We start from the raw sequence: 24,643 nt of genomic DNA on the forward strand, positions 1-24,643 counted from the left end.
CTTTACTGGAGAATATAGGTCTGTAAGTTTTTTGACGAACTTACAGGCTTCAGTAGACAACAACTTGACTGATAGTGCAATTCGCATCATCAACAGCCTATCGCAGTCCACTGCAGGACATAAGGCTCTCGCTGATCTACATAAATTCTGACGTAGTTTGGTATATTCGATTAGGCACTTAAAGAATTCGCAAACGCCGACAACTATTTGTTTCTCCCGAAGTAATGAACTATAGGTACCTATTTGATTAGTGAGATGACGCTCTTGGTGCAGTGATTTGATTACAAAAGAAGTCATACTTTGCGGTGTGCGATATCTATGCTCTTTGTACTCAATTCATGATGCAACTGCTACCGAGTGCCGCTGCCACGGCCGGTAAGCTCTGAAATAAATAGAAATTAATATTCTGTGACTGACGTTATAAAAAATTGTACAACCAAAACTTTTCCCGACAACGCGTGCGGTACATACAGCGAGCGTGAAATGGAACGAATTCAACATTGACATCATGATTGTTGTTTGCCTGCACTGTTGCGAGATTAGGCGATTTTTCGCGACTTCTTGGCGACTTTGAGGGGTCGCGCGGCGACTAAATGGTCGGCGACTCGGCGATATTTAGGCTATGTTTGAAATAGGAAAAGGTGGTTTTAGGCTATCAAATTTTATTAGGGATTTTGTAGAGAATGGAGTTGTGAATTAATTCATTTGGGGATGAACTCTCTTATTTCCCTAATTCCCTAAAATCCGGCAACAAGCAGAATTGTTTTGTTTTTCTTGATTTTTAGGAATTTTAGGGCTTGGGCGAATATCAGCTACTTAACATCTTAGAGGATGGACTTAACATGCATAAATTGGCGAATTAACTTCACAAAAGTCTGGCAACACTGTTTCCCCAGTTTGACACTTGGATTCGCTCTGGACCTTTTGGAGGGAAAAGTGTCGTTTTTATTTTGACTTTCAATTATTTTGTGAAATCTAGTTTAAAGTAGAATAAGATAGTGATATTGTGCCTTAATCGAAGATTAAAAGGAGAAATTATACAAATCTCGAACTAAAATACCCGTATCGGCCCGTTCTAAGGAATCCAAGCACGCCGCCCATTGACTTACAAATAAATGGACGACGGGTCTAATACAAAAACCACGAAAAAAATGTCCCAAGTCAACCTATTCGAAATTTAAATTGTAATGTCGTCGCAGTATCGCGCTGTCAGTAGAACAAATGAAGACTAAAGCGGAGTGTCGCGCTCTGTATACGATTTTAGCGCCTTACAAGTGTGGACACTTTTTAGCGCGGACCCGACGTCCATATAATTGTAAGTCAATGACGCCGCCTCAAATTGCCTATCCTCTTTGTGGTGGCCATATTTACAGAAATATAATTAAACGTTTATGTTTTCGGCTGAAGGTCTTTGTTTCCATGGCCAGCAATAATTTATATAAAAAAAAAGTTTGACACTTCACTTGACAGCATTGTGACAGCAATCAGCTGTCAGTGAGTTTTCGTAAGTTTTCGCGTGAAATTTTGAATTAAAGTAACTAATAATATCGACTAAAAAGCTATAATTAATTTTTCCTGGTCATAGCTATTCCTGTCATTAAATAAATTCTCTTCGAGTGACCGTAACAACAACAATATTGGTATGTGATTTTATTCTATGTATGACCTTGTCAAGGTGACCGATATCGTTGGTTGCCTATTCTGTGTAGTCGACGATAATGTTGTGCCGGTTGTTACAATTAGTTTAGTTAGGTCTTGTTAGCTGCAGAGGTCGGACTTGGGCTGTTGCAGAAACATGAGTGTGCAGACGGACTCGGATAAACGGAAGCAGATCTCCGTGCGGGGGATCGTCGCTGTGGAGAATGTAACTGAAGTGAAGAAGGCGTTCAACCGTCACGTTCACTACACATTGGTGAAGGATAGAAATGTTGCGACGCCCCGGGACTACTACTTTGCTCTTGCTCACACGGTCAGGGACCACTTGGTCTCCCGCTGGATTCGAACCCAGCAGTATTATTATGAAAAAGATCCCAAGGTAACATTCTAATTTTATTACGTTAGGTTATTGAACTTTATAAGAAACTTTCCTAAACCTTGTACATGATAATTCATTATTGTGGGTAATAAATTAATGATAGCCATCAATTAGCAATAACTTTCACTTTTAAATCAAAATACCAGCTTAATGAGTGAAATATATATTGTATGAAGGAATCTGATATGTATCTATAATTTTTGTATAATTAGAATCTTAATAAATTGGTGTCTAATAGAATTCAATCAAAATTACTTTATTTAAGATTGACTTTTAGCTCATCATAAAAACAATTCACAGTTGACAACTTAGTAACTATAATTTAGCTAATTCTGCTCTTTATAAAAATCTCAAACATTTCACGCTACATATTTATAAATGCAATCATAGATGATATAGTAGTAAACAAAGATACGACATAATCACCATTTCTGATTTACCTGCTCTCAAACTTGTTACCCAGCCCTACAAAAAACATTACCTGTCTTTTAAGTAACTGAAAAGTGAGTCAGCAGTTTGGCAGCACCACTTGGAACACCCAGGATAGATCAATTTATTTTATTGTTTAGAGCAGTGTAAATAATTGTTACTTTGGAAATGACTTTTTTACCAATTCAGATATCACATGTATTTGTTTTTCTAACAAACCAGCATTTCGGGCTCTTTGCAGATTGGTCGTGGTTGACCATAATCTGACTGTAATTTTAAATCTGGAAAAGTGTAGCAATAGTTAGAACTTAAAAACGTAGTACTTCCCATTTAATGAATAGTTTCCTTGAATTGCATCCACCCGTTGAAGAATTTGAGTCTTGGGACTTAAATCTTAAAAATATTGTCATTTTCTAAATTACTGGTATCTCTTGCAGCGTGTGTACTACCTCTCTCTGGAGTACTACATGGGCCGGTCTCTCCAAAACACCATGATCAACCTGGGTATCCAAGGTACAGTAGATGAAGCCCTGTACCAGTTGGGTTTGGACATTGAGGAACTGGAAGAATTGGAGGAAGATGCAGGTCTGGGTAATGGAGGTTTGGGCCGTTTAGCTGCCTGCTTTTTGGACTCAATGGCTACTTTGGGACTTGCTGCATATGGTTATGGTAAGTTTTTTAAATTTTTATTTATTTCTCCACAGATATACAATTTATACTTATGCTAAAGACCTTGCCAACCTAGGCATCAGGTTGTTGGCAAGACAATGCTCTTTTACATTACCTTTATGTATATCTATTCTAGTTAATTCTTCATTAAATTTATATATATATGTATATATATATATATATATATATAATTACATTAAATACTAGCTAATTTTCTTAAGTAAAACTGTCTTTGTTTTGTGTTCTGTTCTAAATAATACTATCTCTAATCATAATATTTATTTCACTAAAACATTACATCACTTAGCAATAATTTTTTAAAATTTCTTTTTCAACATTTTTCACTAACCTTCGTACTTTTTCTGAGCCAGTCTATTTTATTGTATATTTTTGGTATAACATATTTATCAGTTTTTTTTCCAAAATTATTATTAACTTTACATTTATTTAATTTCCTTTCTTTAACTCTTTTTGTGTTATACCTGTTTATCCTCACTCTTATAATAATTTTCAATGGCTTTCGCAAATTTTACTTTTTTATCAACTGGCAATATTTTACATATTTTAAATAATTTTTCATAATCGTCTTTATATTTTTCCTTAGTGTTTTTATCTACCAAAAATTTTATTAATCTCAACGAGAATTTTTTTAATATCCTGGATATATCCGTTTTGTAAGTACGACCAAATATACTTAAACAATAGCTAATCAACAAGTCAGCCAGTGCATAGTATACCACAAGCAACATCCACTTATTCAATATTCTAATTTTTTGATAAAATTTATTAAAAATATGTGTTAACTTAGTACAAACATAATTAATATGCATTTTCCAATTAAATTTTTGATCTATTTCCAACCCTAAGTACCTAAAATTGTTTACTAATTCAATATTATCACATTTACATCTTTATTTTATAATTTATAATTATGCAAACACTCATACGAATGGCTTTGTTTGTATCTTTATATATTTTATTTATTCATTTAATCGCTTATTACACAGGAAAAACACAAAAATCAGTCATAAAAGGAAGACACAAACAAAAGATTCTTGTTTCTAAAATATTTTTTTTAATCTTATTTTTAATAAGGTCTGTAACACTTGGGTGTCAGTGTCGGCCTTGTGATATCAATGCCTGTGGATTATATTATTCTACTATATCGTGTCGCCTCGTACTGAGAGACAAGACCTCTCATATGAGTATAGAGTTTTAACCCTATTCGCTAATGGTTCACCCATCACGACATTTAACTCCCCAACCTATCAATATATTCCCTAGTTGAAATTCGCTCCTTAGAGCCACACAATGGCCACATTCCATTAAATGTAGCATATCTTCAAGTTTGTTACAGAATTTACATAGCGGAGATTCCGCTCTTTTTATTAGATGGTAGAACTTATTTCAGGGAAGGTACCAAACAGGTCACAGTAACTAAAATAATGTAATATGAATACGATACAAAAACATGAAATGGTTATTTACTGTATAAATACTTCGTTACATACGTATTTCAAAATACAATACGATGACGAATAAAATTTAATGACCTCTGTGGTCGAGTGGCTTGCACACCGGTTTTCTTGGTGGCGCCATATCTGAGGTTCCGGGTTCGATCTGCGGCCAGGTCAATGTAGAAAACTAAATTTTCTATATTGTCTCGGATCTGGGTGTTTGTGGTACCGTCGTTGTTTCCGATTTCCATAGTTCAAGTGCTTTAGTTACTTACTTTGGGATCTGAGCAATGTAAGCGATGTTGCCTAATATTTAATATTTATCTATTTATTCAATACCTATGAAATGGATAAATAGTAGATAAATAATGCTCCTTAACTCTCGTTTTGAAAATAGCTAGCAATTTACTTTTGTGAACAGTAATAACAAATATACTCCAATGTTGTCTTCCAAATCTTCAATAGATAAAATAATGCAAGTATTAATAACTTCCGATTTTGTTCGAAAAATCACATAGTTCAAACACACCCACACTAACTAATAATACTGAGTATGTTTATATTTCTTACTAAAATATTTTGTTTATCCAAGAAATTAACATCCTTTGAAAAGGCACTTCTAGATGACATTGAAATAAAGTATATTTTCGTCGGCTTATTGCAAGAAGTCATTAACTATTTATATGGCAGTTAGTGACTTCTTGCAATAAGTCGACGTTTTAATAACATTTCATTAACTACTTACTCTGGAAGACTCAATATGTTTGTTTCGTTTTATTCCTTTCAATACAAGATGAAGTCACTATTAACAATGGAACTAATTCTTGAATTTATATGTAGATTTGAAATTGTTATTGAACATTAGACCTTAAAGACTTCGTAAATATTGTCGATTTGCAGATTTGCAACTTCGGTCTAAAAATGTCTTGATTGTGAATACCATGTGCGTGGAATTCAGAACTATTGTTCTAGCGTAGCGTTATTACGCTATATAGAATTTTTACCGCTAATATAATCTGTAATACTAATTGAACCAGTCGACAATACTTACTGGCGCCTGGCCAATTACAAATGTGTACACAATATCGGATGCTATCATGTTCCTAAATTTGTAAACATACCATGTCACCACAGTTTCTTTAAAAATACTGAAATTATACACAAAGTTATTCTGCGAACTTCAAATCTTTAAATTAAGAACATTCTCTTTTCAATTTACATTGAGCTAATATGCCTGGTTGCCATATAAGGTAGACTACATTACTACTTGGCACACTATGCAAATGAGTACATGTTCACTATTTACTATAGTAGCATAAGTGTCTATTGCAATTGTTTATGGTTAACTGGGCTTGTTAGCCGACAAAATAATGCGCAATGGTGTTATTTGCGAACAAAGGAAATTTCAAACCTCTTACACTTTCGACAGCATTTTTTAAAACCTCGATGTCTTTCCATTCGCCGTGTATTTTTTTATTTATTTACTTGGTGTATGTATCTATTACGGCAAAGTCCGCAGGGTCTGCACAATCAACACTGCTCTAGCATTGTCAACTTTGCACAAAGTCTATACGCAAAGTCCACAAAAAGCGATCTTTAGACAGCTTTGCCTAGATAGGATAGATGATAGGCGTTGTCAACACTGCTACTCGTAAATATGTATGTATATATGTCGGAAGGCTCAACTTGCTAACCGTACTTAAGTGCATGTATTGTGTTTCCTGTTTCACTGGTTCTTCGAGGTGCGAGGGCTGGTTCATCGACCATTTCGGACCTTATTTGTGACGTATATCTATTTATTAATGTAATATTGATAATGTACAGTAGACAAGCTATGTGTAACACTTGCGTAATGTTAGCAAAATCATCAACGTGGGCCTGTTTAAATTGCGCAAAGTACGCGAGTAAATGACAACTATAATATAATAAGATAATAATCGAAATAGTAACATATCCAATATAAAATCCTTCAGGTATAAGGTACGAATACGGAATCTTCGCTCAAAGGATCGAAAATGGTGAACAACAAGAAGATCCCGACGACTGGCTGCGGTACGGCAATCCATGGGAGAAGGCACGGCCTGAATTCATGATCCCTGTCAACTTTTACGGACGTGTAGTTGACACCCCCCAGGGCAAGAAGTGGGTTGACACGCAGGTAATTTGTTTCTATATTCGTCTTACGTAGCTACTTTTAGAATTCTTGTGTCCACAGGAGACCCAATTAATGTTAGGTAATGGAAAAAAACCCATTTTGAAAAAAATAAAATAAAATATATAAAGATCATATATTTTTACACATTTGACAGCGACACTTGTTAAAATTGAAGAATTGAATTCATCTTCAATAAGATAATTTGAAAATAGCCAAGCAGGGTTTAGAAAATTATATTTGACAATTTTTATACAATTTTATTTAATAATTTATGCTAAATAAAACTTTAAAATATATACCTAAGCATAGAACATTTATATGTCTTCGAATTATATATTTCAATTTCTTCCACTATTTAAAATTTTTTGGAAAATTACCCAACACTAGACCCAATACACGCACGTCTATTCCTGCTACTTTTACGGGTATATAGATTTAGGCTCAAATTACAAAAATATGTAATTTGAGCCTATAGCTATGCTATGCCGCGGAGTGAGTGAGAGAATCGAAGCGAATTTTTGCAAGGAAATTGTACACAGCGTAATGAGCTTTATGTAAATTGTGTAAGGTACAAACCTGATACGATACGGTAGCTACGGGAATTCCCGAATTACCGCGAGAATTCTCTGGAAAACGCGCGACCCCTTTTTTTTGGCTCGCATCTAGTTTGTACGTTACACCATTGCAGATTGATATAAAGTTCATTAAACTATCGTTACAAAAATTCGCTATCTTTCGATTCCGCGACATTGTAAATTGAGGCTTACTTTAGTCAATATATATATATATTTGTAGTACACGATGGTTATTTGCGATATGGTTGATATGTATTTTATATACTTATTTTGAGTGTTAGTAGGTCTATGATCAATTAAAAAGCCAGTAAAAGCAAGCAACAACTTATTTAGAAAATGTTACTAACTCACTTTGATGTTCTGCTAACTAACGTAATACTAACGTAATCGAAAATATCTGTGAATCAGCGAAACGGGATCTACAATCCCCTATAAGCGATTTTTCTATATCTTATTTAGATTCAGTTTTGTTGTGAATAAACTCAACGCAATCGACATTTTAAAAAGAAAAAAAAACAAAGTTACCCAAATGCGTTAGATATGACAAGGGGGCAGCATTGTTCTTTAAATGTATTTTACAAAATTAATGTAAGATAAGGTGTAACACCATGGGGTATTAATTCATACGACGCTTGGATAAAATATAAATTAAGAAATAGGTACACACATAAAAAATATAAAAAAGAAATGCGAAACTATTTAAACAACATTTTAGGAATGTTGAAATTAAAATTCATTTACAGTTATGAAAATTAGTGAAAACAATTAACTGTCATTGAAAAGATAACAAATCGAAGGTTTCTCAACGGTATTCTTTTTGATTTGTTAGTTTACAATCAATTGCATAGATGGCACTTCTTTCAATTTATTCTCGAAATTAAGTAACAATAATAATAATATTTTTTATTTCTGAAGTGTAGTCCTATATTTACACAATAAAACACATAATAAAATCAGTAATAAAATTAAAACATAAAATAATTCAATCTAAACCCAAAAATAAAACATAAGATCAAAATAATAAAATACAGCAGCTAATAAAATTTGTAATTATTATTTATTTAAAACTAAAATTACTAAAAGTTTGAAAGATAAAATATAAAAATAAAATAAGATTGTGTAAACAAATGATAATTACATAAACATGCACTTATTTCCTATTCGCACTCTGGTGCACGTTTCGCCAGTGTTTAAAAACGTTAAAAAGAAACGTTTTAGCAATAATTTTTTATTTAAAATATTAAAAGTAACTGACTCAGCTTCTTTGCGATTTTATTATAATGTTATTGAATAGAGTAATATCCTTGACAGTTATGTAAGAGCTGCCATCTGTTGGCCTTTTCAAATATTACAATCGCATCGCGGATTTATTTGGCACCATCTGTTGATCAGCGTTAAGAATCAAAATAAACGTCCGACTAAGCGGAGTTACGAGTAGATATTTCTTTGTATGAGATTGGGCATCTGTACTAGTACAGTATTATATCGTCTGCTTAAAAGTAAAACCACATAAGTGACATTTTCCACAAAAAAATCTCCAAGTAAAGCAAATAAAACTCTTGTTAAGTTTGAAGCTTTTTGATATTGAACTTCACATGCAGAAAGATAGTGATTGTCTTACTATAGCTATATAAATTAAAGACTTTTTGTAGAAAATGTCACTAATTTGGTTTTACCTTTAAGTAGACGATATTATCTGTGGTGCTTCTAAGGGTAATTCTGTATTTATAACTGTTCTAACGGGTTATCTAAGCAGTTCATGTAACTGTTACTGAACTTAGCTAATGAGGGCTTACTAAATATAAACATTTTATCGTCATCTACATGATTAGTGTTTTAAGAACCTAGTTATCGCAGTACATGTACCTAATATTTGTAATCTCCCCGTGTAATCCACTTTTATACTTACAACATAACACATTCGAACATATTAGTATTTAAGGTTTAAGATTTTTATCAAAATGCATTGTTTGGGTCGTGTTCAGATAACCTCCAAAAATGTGTCCCTTTTAATAACTTTTATGTTATTACATGAATGCTAAACATTATTTATTTAATATGATTGCTTGCTTACTTAGTCTGTGTTACACATAAAAAGACTACTTTACTACGTCACAGTAATGAATAAAAATTAAAAAAGTGGGCAATTTCTCATTCATGGGAGCCGGTTCCACATCGCCCTAATTTTAAAAAAAGAAAAATAAACACTCGTGGAAATCGCAATATTTCACATCGAGGATAAACTCTAATAACTTTCACGTCGAATACATACCGTAACTTTCCAATTTATTATAAACAAACATGTTTTCTTGGGAATACAAAATATGTTTCCATTTTTCTTATCATTAGTGTCACTTCAACTAAAAGCCTCCTAATAACAAAAGTTTATACCGCATCACCTTCACCCTTCGCACACGTGAGAAGGGGCTCCTGTCGAATTGGAGTGTACACAGTGAAGTAACCTGTGCATCTCCGTTTTAGCAAAAATTCGACTTAAATGCCAATTTCAACGCTAGTGACTAAATCGTTCTCATTCATGTAAAGCAATCTATCTAAATAAGTATTAAGTAATAGTTTTATAAACTTTATTGTACATCAATCAGACAAAGGGAACTTTAAAATCCATGCACTTTTATAACGGTCCAGCATATTTTACACACTTGACAATTAAAAATGTATCCAAATGTCATTATTGTCGCTCTCATTCTTGTCTACTTTTAAGTCAAATAGTTACTTTAAGCCAATCATTTACTTGAAATATAACAATTAGATGGTGATAGTGGTAGTGATGACGGTGGTGACGATGTTGATGGTGGTGATGATGACGATGAAAATTGTAGAGATGATGACGATGATTGTGATCATGATGTGAACGGTAATGATGCTGATGATAATGGTGATCATGATGATGATGTTGATGGTGGTGATGATGATATATTGATGTACAACAAAGTTTATATGACATTAACAAAATACTTCTTTAGATTTATTAATTAATTACATATAGATAGATAGATGGTCTTCCACGGATGAGAAGGATTTTGATATTAAAATATTTGTTACATGTTAAATGATGTTAAATGTTCTTTTGTGAACGATAAAATCTATTACCATTTGAAATTAGTCGGAGCTTTTCGTAACACACTGTTAGAGTTAATTCAAAATCGACCGACTTAAAAAGATAATAAATTACCACAGCCAAAAAACGTTAGGAAAACTTCATGTCTGCTTAAAAGGAAAACCACATTAACAGTTTTTCAACACGCGCCTATATTTTAGGAGGTGAGGCGTGAGGGGTCACCCCTCGCGTCTTTCTATCCGCGCGCCGTAAATTTGTATGAATAAAATAAAAACAGTCAGAGAATGGCGGAGAACGCGGGATGTCGTTAACGACATTTAAGGCAAGGTGCAACCTTTGAGGCAATTTGCAAATTTTGCATAAACATAAATTTAATAATCAATAGGGCTTCAGTTGAAAATCAAAATTTTGCAGGTTCTCTGCAGTAGTTAAAGTTACATATTTTATTGTTAAATAATTCGTTCTGGACCTTTATTTTAGCTTGTTTTCAGGATTTTCAGATAAAGTACATCCTATTGTGTAACACATTCTTTAAATAGTATTAGGTGTTTCGTATATTTTTTATAAAACCTTTATTTAATAGTAAATACATAAACCATTTCATATAGCAAAACAGTTTTTCCCGCTGCTCCTCCCAAAAAAATCCGTTTTACTTCCAAAAAAATCCTGATTTCTTACCATAGCTATAAAATTTTGTGTTTTTGTGAAAAATACCGTTTTTGTAAAAAAAATGTAATGAAAATGAAATGCAAAACCAAACAAAATAACAAAACAAATGGTTATGTGGTTTTACATTTAGGTAGACGTCTTTGTGGAATATTTACATGATGAGGTAGCTTAGCAAGTAGAGGTTCATGACCTCTGCCGACCCTAGTAAGAGGGCCTGACTCGTGGTATAACGTATATTTACATTGAAATTTTATATCAGCGTGACATTCTCAAATTCTTTCGAGCGTGAGAAATATACATTTCTCGTGTTCGATATTTTGATAAGACCAACTCAGATATAGGCACGTGCTTGTATTATGAACAGTAGTTGGTTTGTTAATGGTAGTTTGATAAACGATATGTGATATCTAGTGGCCAGATATTCGGCTGCTTTTATACCTAAAGTTCACTTTCTCCTGTTTGTTAAAACTATGGAAGCGGCTTTATGAAATATATATTTTCTTCTTTTAAATACCGGGTCGCCGGAATGGCGCGACTTGTAAACGACTTTTGTATTTTGAATACATAAGATTTTGGCCTATTATAACTCTTAAAGGTCTTATGATGACCTGGTATATGACAACTGGATCTCAGTACTGTGAACAGCTAGAAGTGTCAAATTTAAATTTTAACGATTTTTTCTTGATGTCCGAACTTTTCAAATTTTTCTCTTTCTATGTATGATTAAGGTTAATCTAAATGTCATGGTGATATTAGCAGGAGCTCGGAATTGCATATGTAGTGGTCTGGTATTTCTGTGTTTACAGAAAACTTGTGATTGTATTTGTGGTTTTTATGTGAATGGCATACCACTACATAATTGCAATTCCGAGCTGTTGCTAATATCACTATATATATAATTACAAAAAGGTTTATTTTCCTTCGATTTTATACTTAATAATTTCGGCAATCCTCGCGTCGGCGTCGCGGGACTTTTTCGATACAAAATCACATCTCGTGATAGCTAGCAACCGAATTGTAATATATTAAGCTTCCGAATATCCGACCATCAGTGGTAACATAAGTAACTATTTTTAATTTATGGTCTTGTTTAAAGGATAGTAAGTGCAGTGTAGTACAAATATCAGTTTCTTATAATTTACACGCTATTCACTAGTGCAGCTCTATTATTTAGAACCTTATTTTAAAGTCTACTTTAAATGTAGTTTGATAAAGTTCTAATCTGCACTTTTATTCGGTAACTAACGCTATTATCATTCGTAGAAAACGCGTGAGACATTCGAAAACAACGGAGCGTCACCGACTTATTATTGATATCGCATCGTGAACTTTAAATGATCAATGAACTTCTTATCAGCCGCAATAGTAAATATTTTCCGTTCATGATTTAATGTCTCCGTACACTACCTTGACACATATCGATCATATCGATTATCTTCTTACACAAACAGATAGTGCAACATTTGACCGCTTAGGTAGGTAGATATTATTAAGCTTAGTTTGAAATAAAAAAATATGTATTTAATTTTCGTAGGTGGTATTTGCGATGCCGTATGACAACCCTATCCCTGGTTATCAAAACAACGTAGTGAACACCCTACGCCTTTGGTCCTCAAAGAGTCCCATCGATTTCAACCTTAGATTCTGTAAGTATTATTGCGAGATAATTTTGTTAATTTAGGGAGATGCCACACGGCCGTTGCGTCGTCGCAACTGCGTTGTACTACACATAAATCAGAACGACATGCCATACGGTGCGTTGAAACAGCGCGCGTCGACATTCTGAATTATATGTAGTACAACGCAGTTGCGACGACACTACGCCGCCGCAACGCCCGTGTGGCATCTCCCTTAGTTGATTGATTGCATTGGACAACAAATTGAATGTTCATTGTATTGACTATTAATCTGATTTAGTTACTATTAGTTGAAATAATGCCGTTTAATATTTCATATTGATTTTATTCCTTTTTAGTTAACTCCGGAGACTATATACAGGCAGTGCTGGACAGGAATATAGCTGAGAATATTTCCCGAGTCTTGTACCCCAATGACAACTTCTTCGAAGGAAAGGAGCTGCGTCTACGACAGGAGTATTTCATGTGCGCGGCTACCCTCCAGGACATCGTTCGCAGATACAAGGCGTCAAAATTTGGTTGCCGCGACGCCGTACGGACTTCCTTCGACCATCTCCCTGATAAAGTGGCCATCCAATTAAACGACACTCATCCAGCGTTGGCCATCCCCGAGTTGCTCAGGGTCTTGGTCGATATCGAGAACGTCCCATACGACGAAGCCTGGAAGTTGGTCGTCAAGTGTTGCGCCTACACTAATCACACCGTTCTCCCCGAAGCTCTAGAAAGATGGCCGTGCTCCATGATACAAAACGTACTGCCAAGGCATATGGAGCTGATCTACTTGATTAACTTCAACCATCTCCAGGATATTGAGAAGCGCTGGCCTGGTGACTTGGACCGCATGCGTCGCATGTCCTTGATCGAAGAGGAAGGCGAAAAGCGAGTCAACATGGCGAATCTTTGCGTCGTCGGTTCTCATGCCGTCAACGGTGTAGCGGCTATACACTCTGACATTCTTAAGGCTACAGTCTTCCGTGACTTCTATGAGATGTGGCCGGAGAAGTTCCAGAACAAGACCAATGGTATTACACCTCGTCGTTGGCTGTTGCTCTGCAACCCTGGTCTTTCTGACCTGATATGTGACAAAATAGGCGAAGAATGGACCGTGCATTTGGATAAACTGCAAGAGTTAAAGCGTTGGGCGAAGGATCCGGCTTTCCAGCGCACTGTTATGAAAGTAAAACAAGATAATAAACGTCGTCTTGCGTCGTTGATTGAGAGGGATACTGGAGTGAAGATAAACCCGGCGTCGATGTTCGATATCCAGGTGAAGCGTATTCACGAGTACAAAAGGCAGTTGCTCAACATTCTGCATGTGATCACTCTGTACAACAGGATCAAGCGCGATCCCAGCTCTGTGGTCACTCCTAGGACGGTAATGATCGGCGGCAAGGCTGCCCCTGGATACTACATTGCCAAGCAAATTATCGCTTTGGCATGTGCTGTAGGCAACACCGTGAGTACACATAATGAGTTTCTATTTGTGCCGTTTGTAAAAGTGAATTAAGTCCTGGCAATTAAATTTTGAAATAATGAGCTTTTAGCAAATTAATATGTAGTAATTTTAGTTCTCTGAGTAAAGTAGTAATGCCATCTATGGGATGTTAGTGCAATTATTGGAGTTGCTTCACTTTTATAATGAAAGATGACTAAATGTGATGCTTTTAAGCAAAAAAATATGTGTTTTTGAAAATATGGACTTCACCACTTTTATAATGATCGACACATTTATCTTTCATGCTTTTTTACTTTGAATAATGATTGGTTATGTTTGGCGCAGGTGAACAATGATCCTGACGTCGGCGATAAGCTGAAGCTGATATTCCTCGAAAATTACCGAGTGACTTTGGCCGAGCGAATTATGCCTGCTGCTGACCTCAGCCAACAGGTTAGGTTCTAATTTTTTAACTAAGTTAACCATCGCGGCGCATTTCTCTTTGCGTCTCAGGGCATTGAAATATGTACCTTATTTCAATTGAGTGTATGTATACATTGTATATTTTATGCTATTATTTATATAAATTTAATGTCCTCTGCCTTGCTGTCCGCCGGATTGTGCTGATGAGGACTTCTATGACTAGTTTCGTATTGCCCTTTACTGATATACAGATCTTGCAATGATATTGTTTTTTATTGGCAAAGAAATATTAAAAATAGTCTAATCCGGGTCGGATTAGATAATGTTGATTGTTAAGATTACATTGTCCGGGTTCTATTTACAGTTCAGTCTTATCGAATGATTTACAAATAAAATAACTGTAATATGCTCCTACAGATTTCGACTGCTGGCACTGAGGCGTCAGGTACAGGCAACATGAAGTTCATGTTAAACGGAGCTCTAACCATCGGCACAATGGACGGTGCCAATGTCGAAATGGCCGAAGAAGCTGGGGAACATAATCTGTTTATCTTCGGCATGAGGGTTGATGATGTGGAAGCTCTTAAGGCTAAAGGGTGAGTTATTGGCATCTGTCTGTTTATACTTAAATGTTCCAATATTCTAATCACGAAAGGTATGCCTTTTCCGCGTATAAGCAAGCTTCGAGTCGAGTGCAATTCTTAATCACCCCGCAACTAGGGCTTGGTAAGGGTAGTATATTGATTACCCACTGTACTTATAATTCCTGTACTATAGTTATACCTTGGATTCAATACACAAGCGTGCTAAGAAGCTTATAGGTGACTCGGACTTAGTAGAGGTGAAGTTCCAGAGCCTTGAACACCACCGTAGAGAGCTTATCGGTATTGTACAGGATATCACGGAGAGTGTGCGATGGAATTGCATAATTTGATTCCGCCTTCCCCTTTCCATCAACGGGGGACTCGACGTGGGCTGGGGTTCCACCCCTATGTTGTGGATATTCCCAGGATTCGCACGAAGCGTTTCGCTTTCACATATGTATGGCGAGCGGTCAGGGAGTGGAATTCCCTGCCTGCAGACTTGTTCCCCGAACGTTATAATTTGGACCTTTTCAAGGCGAGAGTGAATAGGCATTACTTAGGTGTGCATGCTACATCCTCGACCTCATCGTCACTTTCCATCAGGTGAGATGGATGTCAAATGCGCACTTATTTTTATATATAAAGAAAGTTCGTTTCAATCCGTTCTAGATGAAAAGTAAACAAACAGGTTTGATTAAAATTCTAAAGCAATCATTCAATAAATGGAATAAATAACACTTTCACGCTTACTTTGAAGATTTCGACTTAATATCTTACCAATATCTTACCACGTTTTCCGACAACAGTCATTCAAATAACATCTTAAAATAATATTTGTGTTGAAAAAAGTTTTTTTTTAATAATATCAAGTGACGGAAAGAACAAGTCTATGCGCCTGATGGTAAGCTACACGCCTGTCCATCACAGTTACAGTGCCACTCAGAGCTTTAAATCGCAAATATCTGAGGGGCACTGCAGTAGCAGTCACCTGTCACCCTGAGACAAAAATTGACAAGTCCCATGTGGCTGTAATTTCATTTATGTGAAATGTAAAAATAAGTATAGTGTGTTTGCATAGTGCCGTACGAAATCATTTCAATTAAAGTTTGAGTAATATTTTAGTAAATAGATAATTTCAGTCACAAACGAACAAATATATTGTGTAACTATAGGGATTTAAAGGAAGATTATAAGTTATAGTCACAGAGCGTAATGTCGTGAGATGATAAATAAAACATTAATTATTTTGATTACTCTACTTGTGATAATATAACTATCAACAACCGACAGGAAGAATTGCCTTTAACTTACATAATTTACTACTATATTTTTCTGATTTTAACTTTTAAACATTAAATTATAACCTTTCATATCTCTCAGATTAAAATTTCTTCCTTTCATATATCGCACTGCTAATACAATAGTGTATTAACTCGAAAAGTGTATTTTTTTAAGAAACGAAAAACCAATTAGGTATTTACTCCTGTTAAAGATTATTAAAATGTATGTATGGGTTCGAGTTTATTACAGACATGTAAACAATTTCCTATTGGCCAAATAATTTGGGAATGGAAAAAATATTTTTATATTTTTGGGATTACTTTGTCCGGAACTAGCTCACAATAACTTTGTCATATTTTGAGTTAAGTCGATATGTTTTATTTTTTTTACATCATTTTAACGACGACGGTTGTATTGACGTGTACGGAATCAAATTTTACATTCAGCAATAATCTTCTTCTAAAAATCTTGAATTTTACATATTTTGAGGTACAACACTATTGTAATAGCGGTGCGATATATCGTTAATTAATTTTCTAATCCTGTGTATCAAAATATAATCAGTATCGACTCACATATTTTTTTAGTAGTAATCAGTTGCGAAATCGCCGAGAACTGTTATTCCGAATAATTCAATTAAACAAATCGATTCATTCAATTAATTAATTGATTTCTAGTTGGCAGAACAATTGGTCAAAAATAATTAGAAAAGGGCATTGACTTACAAATAAATGGACGACGGGTCTAATACAAAAACCACGAAAAAAATGTCCCAAGTCAACCTATTCGAAATTTAAATTGTAATGTCATCGCAGTATCGCGCTGTCAGAAGAACAAATGAAGACTAAAGCGGAGTTTGGCGCTCTGTATACGATTTTAGCGCCTTACAAGTGCGGACACTTTTTAGCGCGGACCCGACGTCCATATAATTGTAAGTCAATGGAAAAGGGCTATGTATTTAAATACGGAAAAATATATACTCTTTTAAAGAAACAAAAAACCATGAACAAAAAAGGAAGAATACAAAAATAAAAGTGACATTGGGTCGAACTTAAACTAAAAGGAGTTCCGAACACTGCCTCTAGTCGGGTCAATGACCTTTTATGGATTTAAACGAACTATAAAACCGCCATAATTGCCAAACATTGATTCTAATATTGCAAATCCTCTTGTAGATAATTCTGTACATGGCTGTAAATTATTATTGATGGAATACGCTATAGATTAATTAGAAAAAGTAACGCCTATGCCATATTTAATTTCCAATACTTTCGTGCTTATTTTTTTTTTTCAGAGGACTTTGCCTTTCAAATAGCAATAGATTTAAGGATATGCCATTCCAAGTGTATTTTGTTTACTATGATATATAAAAACATTTTGAGTTGGAATTATTACAATCTTTTCTATATAGTTATAACGCATACGAATACTACGAGCGCAATCCAGAACTCCGTCAGTGCATCGAACAAATCCGCAGCGGTTTCTTTTCCCCCGACGCACCGGGCAAGTTCTCGCACATCGCGGATGTGCTGATGCACCACGACCGTTTCTTGCACCTCGCTGACTTCGACTCTTACATGGAGGCCCAGCAGAAGGTGTCCGATGTTTACCAGGTATTCCAAACATTTATTTATATGTATACATATAATTTGAGTTCTAATTCGTCATGGAGTACAGGATCGATGTGTTGCTCAATATCAAACTTCGCTTGTGCCGATTTTGCCTACTTCAGGCCTGCCGCTAACTGAGTCGGTTCCTGAGGTAGCTGCGGGGTGCGGCAGAAGTGACAGTTTACGTAATAGTTATGTTGCGCTGCACACGGGATAATCTCAACAGATTTTTCCGACGAAATTCAATAACAAGTTGATTGAAAAAATGCTTAAAAAAAGTCAATTATTGTGATGTGAAATGATAATAAAAAAAATCATTTATAATGGAAATGAATAGACAAACCATTTCGTCGGGGATAGTGCAATTATGCGTAACTAGCATTTGATTATGAGTCTCCATTTCGGTAATTTAGTCGCCAAATCACTTCCGCGTAAATGTCAGGGCAACCAAATTTAGCGTGATTTACGAGAATCTATTGTTATCAGTCCGTAGACAACATAAATTAATACTTGCTGTGCAAAAACGAAAGTCGTATAGCCATTGAAATAACAAAGTAATAACGTTAAATCTAAAATTTGGTTTGGTGCAGATACGCCCTTTTTATCAATAATACATACGCGGGTTTGCACTAACTCTGACGATTTGACATTTTTTTCAATCGACTTGCTATTGAATATCGTCAGAAACAATCTTGTTGAAATTAACCCGTTTGCAGCGCGACTATTACGTAAACTGTCATTCCTCCCGCATCGCGTAGCTACCTCTGGAACCGACTCTGTTATGCGGTAGACCTGTGCCTGGTTTATACAAATATGTTCAATTATGTAATTATCCCTTCGTCATATGGGTATATTCAAATGTTTGAGTGGTGTCGTCTGCGCCTGGTAAGGCAGGCAGTACGAATATGGCCAGTGAATGACGTGCAAGACTTTAACCTCCTAAGACCGAGCTAACTACAATGGGAAAAACGCTAAACACCCAATGTACATTAAAATGTACTAAATATAATTACATGCTTCAGATCCAAGTACGTTTGCCCTCAGCAGGGCTAACACGACTATAATATAGAGCGTCATAAAGCGCGAGACCTCTATGCGAGAATAGCAGTATCTCGCGCTTTATGTCGTGTTATCCCTACAGTTTTGAATGTAAAACGTATTTTTCTAATACGTTATGTTATGGCGTCGAGTATATAACCAGAAATAGAGACGAAATGTCATTTAAATTGTTTGAAAAATATTCTGCCAAGTCATTACTGTGACTCATCGAGTATATAACCAGAAATAGAGACGAAATAAGGGCCATATATTCCTGGTAACACATTAGCGATACAGCTCTCATAAATATCAATTCTCGTTTGTACTGAAATATAGACAGGCCAACTACTGACCTGTGTGTACGTCTCCGTATCTATTCCAAAAAATATTATGAATTTATTATAATAAAGATAATATCTCTAACAATGTCATGCTGTTCTATTCGGTGGTGTGGGAAAAACAGCAAAACATCTAATTACAAAACAAACGGAATCACATTTCATCGGTAATTAAATATTAAATATGTAATTTTGCAATTTTCGTCCATTATAGCAAAGCTCAAGTTAACTGGTCGATTTGAAGTGATACATTTGACGACACCCATTGACGACACCCGTCAATTGTTTCGAACTCGGGCTAGCCAATCGGAGCGTGGCTGTCACAGTAATGATATGGCAGAATAGTTTTCAAACAAATTAAATGACATTTCGTCTCTATTTCTGGTTATATACTCGATGCTGTGCTCCGATTGGCCAGCCCGAATTCGATTGATTCACTTCACATTATGTACATTTTGATGTACATGGGACCTTAAGAGGTTATTCACGATTCCATAATTTCCCCGATAAAGTAAATAATACTCTTTTATTTTTAATTTCATTGTGCCTGGATGTACGACAAGGGTTCGATTCCCGGTAGAACTTTTTTAAATTGGTTCTTTTTCTTATATTGTCCCAAAACTAACATCATTGCTCTAGTACTCAAAGTACAGGGAATTTCATAGTTTGACGCCACGTAAACCACAACCAGTAGACCACGTCTTCTGACACTTACTTTATTATTATGAAATTATAATTAATAATAATGTTTGTATTTCTAGAATCAAGCGAAATGGGCGGAAATGGTCATAGAAAACATCGCGTCGTCCGGCAAATTCTCTTCGGACCGCACCATTGCAGAGTATGCACGTGAGATCTGGGGCGTCGAGCCCACCTGGGAAAAGCTGCCGGCGCCTTTTGAAACTGTCTAAATTATTAACAACAAACCATACATCATTTAGATAAATTGTTACCTAAAAGTAATTTCTAAGAGGGTGTCTAGATATCTGTGTAAAATTTAACTTCTGAAGCCCAATAGGACTATACAAAGCTCACTAGGTCACTATTTTAACGATCATGGTCTTCTGTAGAGCAATATTAAACAAGATCAAAGAGTACATTGGGCATCTTTAAAATCTGTCTGGCTAATGTCGCAAAAAACCATCGGGTAGTTTTATTCCCTATTGTGAAGAAAGTCCTACAGATATTTATCACTGTTCTGCACTGGTCGTTGAGGAGTGTTTTTTCTAGAAACTCATAATAAATAGATAGTAATTTATAAAATAGTAAACTAAAAATATAATTGTTCGCACTCATATAGTGTGTTAAAATAACATCTCGTAGTCAATTGCTTTCAATATAACTGAAAAATGCATAACTCGGAAACAATAGCAATATTATTTTATTCAAATGCCGTCACCGTCAATATTACGATACTCGTAATATTATTTAATAAAGTCCTCGCCATAGTAGTGCTCTGACATATGTGACACTGTGGTACCAACACCTAATACAATGTCATAATAATAACTATTGACTTCGTACGCACTAGTGGTACTACGGAAATGTCATAACGGGAACAGATATCAAAAGTAAATCTTAGCGGAAACGTAAGAGGATACTACTATAAAGATCTCAACGAAATAGTTCCAAACACTTGCGTTATAAAAGTCGCGGAAGCAGAAACGGAAACAGGTGTTCAAAAACGTGCGGAAATTCCGCTGTTGAGGAAGCAGAAGCAGGCGATTTATTAAAATAGTAATTAACTTACTACGATAGATAGGTAGGCTCCACGAGCGCGAGTTGTGTTTTTATTAAACCACGTGTACCGCGCAATGTCAATATATTTTAAATTACTACTTAAATAGGAAGACGAATCATTATATAATTTACAGCTCTGCGTCTTGATTTTGAATCGACCCGATCGGGTAATCTCGAAATCAGATGGGTTTCTGAGCGAGAAGATGAACCTGATTCCTACCATATCTTTCTAATTTGTGAGTTAAATCAACTATTGTTCCGATTAGAAATGTCAAAGTTTCCGATCGGCCAATTGTGAATCGCAATTATGCGCGTCGACTCGGAAAAGACGCAGTTTCCAATCGGGAGAGGCAATCAAAATCAAGCTGCTGTCTTTCTCGTTAATTTTAAAGGGTCTACAGATCGAAACCGCTGATCCGGCGACTCAGGCAGCTTGGTGTCGGCGGCCTTATTTTTAATCTTATCCTATGACATGATTCTAGAAACAAGGCTGCAGATACCATCCCCTTGAAATGACATTTTAAGAAAATATCCCAATATTGTCTTCCTTGTTTGTATTTCTCTCTAGTTCTATTCCTTAATTGTCAACGTTCATAAAATTAACTTTGACTGAACATCGTTTGCAATCGCAAATGCACACGAATATTTTGAAAAAGTTAAGTCTTATTACGATTTTGATGCGCACATTAAAGTAACCTTAAGGTATAGTTATTCAGTGGAAATTGTGGGACAAAGAGTAATAATAATCCTCAAGTTATAAACTGAGATCAGAATAGACAAAGTACATTTATCTAAACGTCAAGTCATGGATAACCCGGAACGATTAAAAAAGGAGAAAAGAAATTTGTTGAATATGATTTTTACTGTGTCGTAATATTTATAGTTAGTTATAATTTTTTTGCGCAAATGCTTCACTAGTTTATTATTTATTGTTATTGTATAAAGATCGAACAACATAAAGAAAAAATCCTCTATGTGACTGGAGCCGAGCCAGTGCTGGCTACCACACCGAGGCCACGACTCTTACCAACTAAACTGTCGACAAAGTTAGCAGATCTTGGAAATTTCTCTGTGTGCCTGTTGCAGATTTTTTTAATGATATCAGTGACGGGACGAACATGTCGTGCGCCTGTTGGTAAACGACACGCCTAACCATAACAGTTACAGTGCCACTCAGAGTGTGTAGTGCGAAAATTGTAAGTTGGAAGAAGAATAGACGAAAAGTGGACTGTAATTTTAGCTGGTCGGACAAAATGTAAATAGTAATATTTTTGGTCTATGATGACCATATAAATCCACCACCTTTAATCTCCTTTAGGCTCCGCGTATGAGGTGGTGGATGATGATGTCACCGCTATTCGTTGCCTTTATACCTACTTTTTGGAGCTCCAAAGGTCCACCGTCACAATCAGTCACCAGTAGACACCAACACGACACAAAACAGTCAGTAATAAAAATGACGGATGTTTGAGAAGAAGTGCACATAAAAAATCACTCGGTCGAGCCCGAAGTCGAGAGAGTTCTGGCGGGCGGCCTCCCGAACCAATAAAAGAAAAAATGCAGGTGAGATTATATTGCGATCCGGCTTATTAAAACTACCTACATATTGTCCGAGCGTAGACTATTGAGAGTCATGTTTTAAGGATGTATACACATTTACGAACACCGCCCACCGTTAAAATGCAATTTTAACCATTATTAAAATAATAAAAGAAAGAAAAAACGAAAAGAAAATTAAAATAAAAAGAAGAAAAAATTAAGAACAACAAAAACAAAAATTAAAAATAACAACATTCAATCTGAAAATTTCTAAATCATTAGGATCCATACTTAAAGGGCAAAGAGAACGCGAATTTAAAATAACTTCGATCTGTGTCAAAACCGTTACTTATTAATAAATTTGTGGCTCGTCTGTAGGGGAGATCCGCCAGAGACTAAGTTGGTAATTTAAAAGTTCGTCAGTGATTAAAATCTGGTGTTACATCTGGCGCATGTCGCTGGTGAAAGTTATTTCATGGAGCGAAAGTTACAAATGAGATCTCCAACCTCCTTTTGCAATTTGGGTCCAATAAGTTGATAATCGTTTAAGGAATCTCCTTTACTTGTTGGTGCCAAAGCATCGAAGACAGTCCTCAACTTAGTGGTTGAGCTCGATGGCCTAAAAATGCCATGATGCGGGATGAAATAATGATTTCCCTTAATCTCCCCTGAAACGAGTTCCATGTGACCAGATTTTAAGTAGTCTTCCATGAAATCAAAATATAGATTACGAATTAGAAATTGCTCATCGCTGGCAAAACGGCGCTCCATCGAAATTAAGCGCATGAACGCTAAAGAACGCGATTCGCCTAATGAGGGTTTACCATCCCGAAATGGAAATGAGACAACGGATTTGCCTGATTCTAGCCATTTGTGCGTTTGAACGAAAATTTCTTCACATTGCTGATCTTCAGCGGACAGAACAGATTTTTCTGGGACCGATTCAATCTCCCAGAATTGACGAATAGCTTTGTGAAGACTCTCATCTTGGCTTGAAACGATCAATGACGAAAATTGTGCATTGTAATCTTTAGTAATAAGAAGCCATCGAGTATATAACCAGAAATAAGAGACGAAATAAGGGCCATATATTCCTGGTAACACATTAGCTATACAGCTGTTATAAATATCAACTCCCGTTTGCACTAAAATATAGACGAGCCAACTACTGACTTGTGTGTACGTCTCCGTATATTCCAAAAAATATTCTGTATTTATTCTAATAAAGATAATAACTCTAACAATGCCGCGCTGTTCTGTTCGGTGGTGTGGGGAAAACCAGCAAAACATCTAATTACAAAACAAACGGAATCACATTTCATCGGTAATTAAATATTAAATATGTAATTTTGCAATTTTCGTCCATAACAGCAAAGCTCAAGTTAACTGGTCGATTTGAAGTGAAACAGTTGACGACACCCATTGACGACACCCGTCAATTGTTTCGAACTCGGGCTAGCCAATCGGAGCGCAGTTGTCAAAGTAATGATATGGCAGAATGGTTTTCGAACAAATTAAATGGCATTTCGTCTCTATTTCTGGTTATATACTCGATGTAAGTGCGAACTAGAGGTGGCCATAGGGGTTCCTATAGGCCCACGAATAATTTCTCGTCCGAAAATATCATCATAATAATCGCCTCCTAAAAGAATGTCGACAGACGACGACGTGTCGAAAGTGGGATCAGCGAGAACTAAGTGAGTTAAATGTGTCCAAGACTTAATTTTCAACGAATAAGACGGTTTACTAGAAGTGATGCGACATAGTACCAGCGCACGTTTGGACCTGAACCATGGTGTGGTTTAATGTCAGTTGTAATCATGCCTTTTGACTTCATAGTCAACTGACCTATGTCATGAATTAAAGTGCCTGTTTTATGACGGGGTAAGACGAGTCTGGATACCAAACTGTCAGTGACGAACGAAGCTGCTGAACCTGAGTCAATGAGAG

The 24,643-nt window shown here is 35.7% G+C and overlaps 1 protein-coding gene across 1 annotated transcript; it reads left to right on the forward strand.

Moving 5' to 3' along the window:
* The first annotated feature begins 1,780 nt into the window (after positions 1–1,780).
* LOC113226822 (glycogen phosphorylase) lies at positions 1,781–24,075 on the forward strand. The gene is made up of 9 exons (XM_026459591.1): positions 1,781–2,035; positions 2,902–3,133; positions 6,564–6,748; positions 12,603–12,714; positions 13,044–14,161; positions 14,486–14,593; positions 14,981–15,159; positions 17,840–18,041; positions 20,176–24,075. The coding sequence occupies exons 1-9, from the start codon at positions 1,796–1,798 to the stop codon at positions 20,323–20,325; spliced, it is 2,526 nt and encodes an 841-aa protein (XP_026315376.1). The 5' UTR covers positions 1,781–1,795; the 3' UTR covers positions 20,326–24,075.
* Positions 24,076–24,643: the final 568 nt, after the last annotated feature.

Source organism: Hyposmocoma kahamanoa, unplaced genomic scaffold, assembly GCF_003589595.1.
Source record: "Hyposmocoma kahamanoa isolate Upper Pololo Valley unplaced genomic scaffold, ASM358959v1 202, whole genome shotgun sequence".
Lineage (NCBI taxonomy): Eukaryota > Metazoa > Arthropoda > Insecta > Lepidoptera > Cosmopterigidae > Hyposmocoma > Hyposmocoma kahamanoa.